Below are 8,390 nucleotides of genomic sequence, written 5' to 3' on the forward strand. Positions count from 1 at the left end.
ATCCCGAGCGCCGAGGCCGAGGGTGGACCAGCCCAGAATTGGGGGCCGGGGGAGGAGGGCCGAGATTTTTGCCTCGGGTGGGCGGGGAAAAGGAAGGGGAGGGGAGGAATCCGAGCACCTCGGGAGGGCTGGGCGGGGGCGGGGGGGCAGGGACCGAGGCTAGACAAGGCCCCCGCGCTCAGTCCCGTACTTATTCTTTGCCGACACCCCGAGCAGCTCCCTGCTCCTCTGGGCGGGTCCCCACTCCCGCGGGCCGCCGCTGTTAGGAGGAGCTGCACCCGGCTCCATGGGACGGTCATGAAAGGCCCGGGACAGCCGACCTCCAGCCCGCCGGGCCCCTCGGGCCAGCCCCACGCTCCGGGTGGCCCGGAGCTGATGGATCTGACGGTCTACGGGGACCACCTGAACTTCTACCAGCCGGGGCTGCCCCAGCACGCTCCCGGGCCGTCGAGGGTTCCCTCGGCGGCCCCCGCCGCCTTCGGGCTGCCCGAGTACGGCGGGGCGGGGGCCAACCCCTACCTGTGGCTCAATGGGCCGGGCCTGGGGCAGCCCTCCTACCTGCCGGGCTACGGCGGCCCGGGCCAGCGCCCCTTCCTGCCCGCCTCGCCCGGCCTCGGGCCCGCCGCCGCCGCCGCCGACTTGTCCTGGCTGTCGCTGTCCAACCAGCAGGAGCTGCTTAAGATCATGCGGCCGCCCTACTCGTACTCGGCGCTCATCGCCATGGCCATCGAGAACGCCCCGGGCAAGAAGCTGACGCTCAGCCAGATCTACCAGTACGTGGAGGGCACGTTCCCCTTCTACAAGAAGAGCAAGGCCGGCTGGCAGAACTCCATCCGCCACAACCTGTCCCTCAACGACTGCTTCAAGAAGGTGCCCCGCGATGACGACGACCCCGGTAGGAGGTGGGGGGCGCCCCCAACCCCACACCCCAGCCGCCTTCCCAGCCTTTCCTCCCGCGCTCACGGGGTCCTCTCGGGCTGGGCTAGGCCCAGAGCCAAGGGGGGAGGGCAGAGGTCCGAATGAAGCCCCGAGCGGGGCCTCCCAGGGAGGCTCCGCTCCTGCTTCCCCCGGGAGCGAGCCCTTGACCCCGGCTGGCTCCCCTGGAAGGTGAGGCTGTGGAGCTGATGGCTCCGAGGTCTCCTCCTCCAAGTCTGACCCCAGGCGCTGCCCCCCACAGCCCGGGCCCTGCCCCTCTCCGGAGCTGGGCAAAAGGTGCCAGAGATGTGTTGTTGCGTTTTTGAAAATTGGTTCTGAGTGGGATGGGGCGCCGGGAGCTGGGGGTCCCGGAGGTGATGGGGTGTGGGAAAGACCCTTCTAAGGAGCCGCTACCCCCCCACCCCCTCCTCACACTCACACACACACAACCACACACAATCACACACACATACAACCACACAATCACACAGACACAACCACACAAACACACAGACACAACCACACAATCACACAGACACAACCACACAATCACACAGACACAACCACACACACACACAATCACGAACACAACCACACAAACACACACAACTACACACTCACACACACACAGTCACGAACACAACCACATAGTCACACAATCATACACGCACACAACCACTCACACATACAAACACACACAATCAGACGCACACTGTAGAGCCACAGAAATTCCGCCCTGGGTCTCCCCGCCAGGCCTTCTTTGATGTAAAGTGAGAAAGAGTGGCCCGGGGTCACGCAGCTATTGTCCGTGGGAGGTTTTGCATGGGGGCTTTCTGATTCCAGGCTCGGCCTGCCCTCTCCCATTCATTCCTTGAGGGGTTCTGGGCCAGTCTGCGGGGAAGCTGGTTATCTAGTTTATCTTAAAAAAAAAAAAAAAAACTCTACTGTTCTCCTGCAGGGAAAGGAAATTACTGGACCTTGGATCCAAACTGTGAGAAAATGTTTGATCATGGAAACTTCCGCAGAAAGAGGAAAAAACGAGGAGACTCCAACGGGCCGGGGGCACTGGGAGCTGGCTCTAAGTCTGAAGACGGCAGCTCTGGGACCCCCCAAAACCCAGTGGAGAACGCCAGCCTCCCCGACCCCACCTCCCCAGAGCCGCTCAGCTCGGCCGGCACCAGGACTGAATCGGAGCCCTCCCTGCTAGCTAGGGAGTCCGGCCCGGGCTTCTCCAGCTTCCCTTCCACCATGGGAGCCCTGGCTAATGGAGTGTTCCCCAGGCACCTCCCAGAAGCGGGAGGTGGCCCGGTGGGGGACGCGGCTCCCGCCAGGCAGGCGAGCTCTGGCCTCGGCTCCTACCCAACTTGCCCCAGCATGGTCCACGGCTCGGAACTCGGCCCCCAGACTCAGGCCCAACCCATGAATGGTCACGCCGCCAGCTTTCATAACTACCATGTCAACAACTTGCTCTACAACAGAGAAGGGACTGAGGTTTAGAGGGAGGGAAGAGAGGCCTTCAGTACTGACTGAAACGTGTTTTCTGTTCTTGGATTGGCCCCGAAATCCTTCACTCTTCCTCTCTGACTGCTGGAGAGAAGACTGGAGGAAGCAAAAAAGGAGTCAAGCATTCGTTTGGGTGCTTATCACGGGCCGAGAGCTGTGGTAAGCACTTTCCGGATATCTCACTTGGACCTTGGAGCAGCCCTTAGTGGTGGGTCCTATTGTCATCCTCATTTTACTGATGAAGAAACTGAGACAGAGAAGTGATTTTCCCAGGATTACACAGCTACTAGGCTCAGAGCCCTCTTTGAGTGACCTAACTATAAATATTGGCTTTAGGGGATTATTCCCAAATCTCCCTCGGCCCAATGCAACCTAGAAAATGTTTTGCGTTTGAATGAGGCAAGCTCAGTGGGCTGGTGAGCTTCAGCTCTCCGGAATGAGATCCCCTCTCGATCTGGTGGACTTCTGATTTTGTTATCCTGAAAACAGTTCAAGGCTCCTAGACATTGGTTCTGGAGAAAGCGGTTAGTTGGTGGTTTCTTCTCTTTAAAATAGATTTTGCATTTCACAATTTGGGTTCCTGTGTTTTCTTTTAGACCTTCCAGTCCTCTTTGGTGAGCTCCTTTCCTGAGCAATGAGCTACAACAGAGCCTGGCTTGGTTTGAATCTTGGTGCAGCCATAGCCCCAGTGATCCATGGCATGACCTTGAGTGGACTCCTCTCTGAGAGAAGTGTCTTGGTGGCCAGGTTTTGTGTTGAGGAAGAGATTTCCGGAGCACTATGCTGAGAGGCCTAGGAAGGCTCCTGGGACTTCTCAGGGGCAGCCCTTAAGCTGTTATGTTCCCAGGTGGTTCTCAATGGCACCTAAAGTGAAGAAAATCTCCCTTGCCTCTGTCTTCATTTACCCTTTTGTCTTTTTAAGTCCCTCTTTCTTGGTCTCTAATCTTAGTCTTTATTTCTGTCTCTTTGAACATATCTCCTTGTGTATCTTTATCTTTTTGTCTTCCTCCCCACCTCCAACCCAATTTAAAATGGCACCTTAAGCTCATTCATCTCTCCTTCCTCCAATCCTCCACAGACAAGCACTAGAGGTACGGAGGGCCTCCATGCAAGCCTTCTGTACCTCTCGTGCTTTCAGATGACCCCTTCCTAACACCACTTTTATTTTGCTTTGGCTCCCATATGGAATCTTCCCTGGATGGTGAGCTTAGAAAGGCAGGTTCTTGTTTGCACCATTCCCACTATGAACAGGAGCCCTCAGGATGAATTTGAGATTCAGCAGAGCCCTCATAGAGAATCAGATTTTTTTTTTTTTTTTTTTTTTTTTTTTTTTTTTGCCAAAGTCTTGACCAAATTCAAATGACCAATTGCCCAGGTTCTTTCTTCCTTGTGACCTTGTGGAACACAGTTGTAGTTTAGCTTCCCAGTGGAGGGAAGAGTTAAAGATGGAAAACACCCCCCAAACTCTGCCTGGATCCCCTTAAGTCACTCCTGAGTGAGTCCCCTCAGTCTCCAGCAAAAGTCCAAGGGGTAGAATTTGAAAAGCTAAGATTTTCCAGCTCAAACATGAAAGTCTGAAGAAAGGCCAGCTGCTTTTGTAGGGCAAAATAAAGATTTAAAAGTAAAGAAGGGGAAGGGGGGATTTTTCAATTCTACTGAAGGCATCAGTAATATGTTCCTGTCCCAGGGAGTTAGGAAGAGTTAGAAAGAGCCACAGCCAGTCCTTTCAACCTAGACAAACTTTGCTCTCACAATGGAGCTGTCCAGCAAACAGCTTGCCTTCCCTTCTCCATGGGCCCTGGCTCTTCAAAGACATCTGTGACCCCCTGGCCTGGCCCTGTTATGTCCATTGAGTTTCCTCACACTAAGGTCTCCAATTAAGATTTCTGGAAGATTAGAGGACAGTTCAAGAGAAGATTATGCACTATCCCCAGGAATTCCCTGAACCCCTCCTTTTGTTGCTTTGTTTTTCACTCTTCCTTTCTTTGGCTTCTTACCTGAAACTTTATGTACCTAACTCAAGGGAACTGTCATCCCAAGTATCAGCTCTTTTGTCTACTGTAGGGAAATGATCACAAAATAACCAGGAAACCCTAAACTTTTCAATGGACCGAGCTTTTCCTCTTTAATTGGATACAAGGTAAAAAAAAAGGCCTCCCAATGTTATGATCTATAAATCTGCCTCCTCATATGTGACCTTTTAAATTAAGAGTTCATAAAAGAGATTTCCTTCTGGTGACCTCCAGCTAAGTGTGAAAAAGGGGAAACTGAGGGAAGAAACTCAAAGGGATCCAGACCCATCCTCTGGTGCTGCTCTTAGGTTTACTAATGAAATAAAATCTCTTCCCTGAGTTCCTGTGTGTGTCAGAGTTCAGTGTGAATAAAGCAAGTTGCTATTGCCCTCATCATTTTGTAAACATTTCCAGGGGTCATGCAGTTAATGTGGGGTGAGATTCAAACTCCAATTTTTTTGACTCCCAAGTCTAGCTCTCTGAGCCCTGGGCTTCCTGCTTTAAAAGGATTTATATGTATATATATAAATGAAATCCTTTTTAGTAGGGTTTCTAATGGGGCAGCTAGGTGGCCCAGGGCAGGGGCTGGAGACAGAAAAGCCTGAGATAAAATCCAATCTCACACATTTAACTTCGACCCTGGGCAAGTCACTTAATCCTCTTTGCCTCAGTTACCTCATCTGTAAAAATGAGTTGGAAAAGGAAATAGAAAACCATTCCAACATCTTTGCTAAGAAAGTCTTAAATGGGGTCACAAGGGTTGAACATGACTAAAACTGAACAAGAAAAATTGTCTGAAAGGCAAGGGAAGTAGGACCAATGGGATGAGAGAGAGTGGGGGGGTCAGAGGACCTGGGCTGGGATGCTAGCTCAGCTGTAGTCACCTTGTGTAAGTTAAAAAGAGCTTAAATATTCCAAATAAGTTAACATATGTAGTAATTTCCAACCATTTAGTGCTATGTAAATGCTAATTATTGTTGCTTAGTAATAATTACATAGGACTTTAAAAATAAAATAAATTTGCCAAGTTTGTGCATGTTATCTTATTTGAGTCTCACACCATCATGTGCCTCAACTTATAAAATGAGAGGGTTGAACTAGAGAAGCTCCAAAGTCTCTTCTTTAATTTATAAAAAATATATACCTAGAGTAGTGAATCCAAACAGTAAGATTGACTAGAAATCATACAAAGGCTTCTACTTTCTGACCCCATTGGGATTTTGCCAGGGAATGGCAACTCTCAGGGAGCTCATTCATGCAACAAGCATTTAGTAATCACTTGCTGTATGCCAGCTGGTACCACAAAGGCAGAAATTAAGCCAGAGAGAATGCCTAAGCCTTCCAATATTTTTCTGGCATAGAAGTCACCACCATCACAAGTATTTAGTCAGGAGGAATGGCAGTCGCTTCCCTCTCCCAATCTGTTTCAGCCATTGTCCCCAAACATGTCAATGGTAATAATTACAAAAACAGAAAAGAGAAAATGAGAATGATACTAAGACTAGCCATTCTCGGAACCAAGAACCCAAAACAAAGGGAATTATTGGAAGAATCTAAACAAGCAAATGCTAACACCTCAGAAATGGGCAGCCCTTCTCCATGGGCTGGGCTAAAAAGATATGACAAGGAGTCTCCAACACCCTCCATGCTGCAGTCCTGAGATAAATCCCTATTGTCATGCCTGGGGAGCTCCTCCGGAGACAGGAGAGCCCCTGTGACCTCCAAGCTGGGAACCAATTAGATCATTCAAACTCCATTCTCTTCTCTTTTCCTCACTAGATTCCAGATGCATCCTTCTGAGTTTGTTCTGAAACTTGAGAATTTCCATGGGAAACTCCTCTTTATTCCAGAAACAGCCAAACACTGGAAGAGGAAGGGATGCCTGACGGTCTTAGACATTATTTTCCTTGTGGATCCCAAGAAAGGATGAGCCTGTGACCCCATGGGACCACAAGTGATTGAACCAGAAGGGTCTGTGTAGAGACCCCAGGGCTCAATCACCTCCTTTTACTTAAGGGCAAGAGAAGAAAAGATGTGTCCAAGGTTGCAGGGAGAGTTGAGAATCAAAGCTGTAACCCGAGATCCCCAAATTAAGCCCCAAGCTCTTTGACTCAGCCTTTGCAGGGTTGTCAACATTAAATGTAGTTTTTCTCTAATGAAAAAGCTTTTTGTCTTTTAAAAAATTATTGATGTTATAAAATGAACTTCAATCAATTCTCCCATAGGGATTCTAGAGATTGTTCAAAATTAAAAGTTTAAAGATATGTATGCTATTTGTAGTTTTGGCACAATATTTTTTGGTTTTATACAGTCTTCATTGCCTGATATATCCCTCCTTTCCCCAGAGAGCTATCCCTTATGACAAACAACAAAAAAAGGGAAAAAAGACTTAGAAGTGGAACCTTAGAAGCTAACTAATCCAAAATCTTTCATTTCCCCCAATTTTCTGTCATGGAGCACTTTGGCAGCAGTATGGACCTTTTCTGAGAACAGTTGTGTTTTGTTTTGTTTTGTTTTTAATATATAAAACACATGAGATAAAAAGAAACCAATTATGCTGATCATCAAACTATTATCCCCAAAAAATCAAGTTCATGGGCTACAGGGTGTTAACAGCAGTTGGTTTTATAAACAAAGAAACTGAAACATAAAAAAAGAAGAAGAAAACGTCTTAATAGAATCAAGACTGAGTTGAAAGAACTCTTCCTGTGCTGCATCAATGACTCTTCATATAGCTTTCAATGTTGATATATTTGAGCAGAGAAAACATCCTTTAGAAACAATCTCATAATCCATGTCAATTCTAGCCCCTGCCCAGCCTTTATGGACATTTTCAGGGGTTAGAAAACCAGTGTTTAAGAGCAAAATACAGTAGAGTCTCCAGGGCATAAATTCCTTGAGGGTAGGGGGTGATTATGTTGGTATCCCAGCATTTACCTAGGTGCTGACACATGCCTCTGTATTGGTTGACTGGTTCTCACTGTTAACATTTCAGTAACATTTTCAAGTTTCTCAAAGTGCTTTCCATGACCTTATTTGATCTGTCCAAGGTCTCGGATGGACAGGTACAGGATCTAGCAGTGGCTTAGGCTGGCAGCCTCATTTTCCTTCAGTGACACCCTTGGGAGAGCTATTTTCAACTCACTTTGCTTGCTTCTGGTGCACCAATTTATCAGAGGTCCAGTATGTCCTTAAAATTCCCTGGCTACCTGCCCATCCCATTGAGGTTTCTCAATGAAATTATGGGATCATGAATTTAGAAGCAGGAAATCTCAGCATTTAAGGAACCTTAGAGAGTATCTGGTCTGATCAAACCCTAAACAAAAATCCCCTACAAAGCCCAGCCTAGTGCTCAGCATCCAGTCCTTGTGTGGAGAACTTTCGAGGGGAGGAAACTCACTATTTCCCAGTGTTTCTCTTGGACAGTTCAAAGTATTAGAAACATATTTGGCAAGTTTGACTTTGTTTCAGTTTCCATCCGCTGCCCCTGGTTGATAATAAGGATAATAGCTAACATTTATATAACATTTACAATGTGCCAGGCATCATGCTAAATGCCTTACAATAATTTTCTTATTTGATCCTACAACCACCTTGGGAGAGAGGTACTTTTAACATCCCCATCTTACAGATGAAGAAACTGAGGCAGATTGAGGTTACCTGACTTCCTTAGGGTCACAGAGCTAGTGTCTGAAGCTAGATTTGGATTCAGTTTTTCCTAACTCTACAAAGTAAGCTATCTACTATGTAGACACTTATTTCTTGAGCTATATGATTATTTTTCTATGACACAGTCCTCAAACTCTTGAAGATGTCTATCTTGTCCTCTTACATCTTCCTTCTACAGGCAAACATCACACTCGCTCCAAGCCCTCCCTCATTCTACTGTCTTCTTCTGAATGCTCTCTAGCCCATCAAGTCCTTCCTAAAATGGAGTGTCCAGACCTGAACACAGGACTA

General features: G+C 48.0%; 1 protein-coding gene across 1 annotated transcript; it reads left to right on the top strand.

Annotated features, from left to right (window-relative positions):
• The first annotated feature begins 255 nt into the window (after window positions 1–255).
• Window positions 256–2,412, top strand: FOXI2 (forkhead box I2). Its single transcript, XM_074285278.1, has 2 exons — window positions 256–895; window positions 1,874–2,412. Exons 1-2 carry the CDS (start codon window positions 298–300, stop codon window positions 2,410–2,412), a joined length of 1,137 nt encoding a protein of 378 aa, XP_074141379.1. The 5' UTR covers window positions 256–297.
• The last annotated feature ends 5,978 nt before the right edge of the window (window positions 2,413–8,390 follow it).

Source organism: Sminthopsis crassicaudata, chromosome 2, assembly GCF_048593235.1.
Source record: "Sminthopsis crassicaudata isolate SCR6 chromosome 2, ASM4859323v1, whole genome shotgun sequence".
Lineage (NCBI taxonomy): Eukaryota > Metazoa > Chordata > Mammalia > Dasyuromorphia > Dasyuridae > Sminthopsis > Sminthopsis crassicaudata.

Excerpts from the sequence above, each read along its gene's own strand:
- FOXI2 (XM_074285278.1), top strand. The coding sequence starts at position 298 with ATGAAAGGCCCGGGACAGCCGACCTCCAGCCCGCCGGGCCCCTCGGGC. Across the intron at positions 896-1,873 it reads CCGCGATGACGACGACCCCG|GGAAAGGAAATTACTGGACC; the intron begins GTAGGAGGTGGG and ends GTTCTCCTGCAG.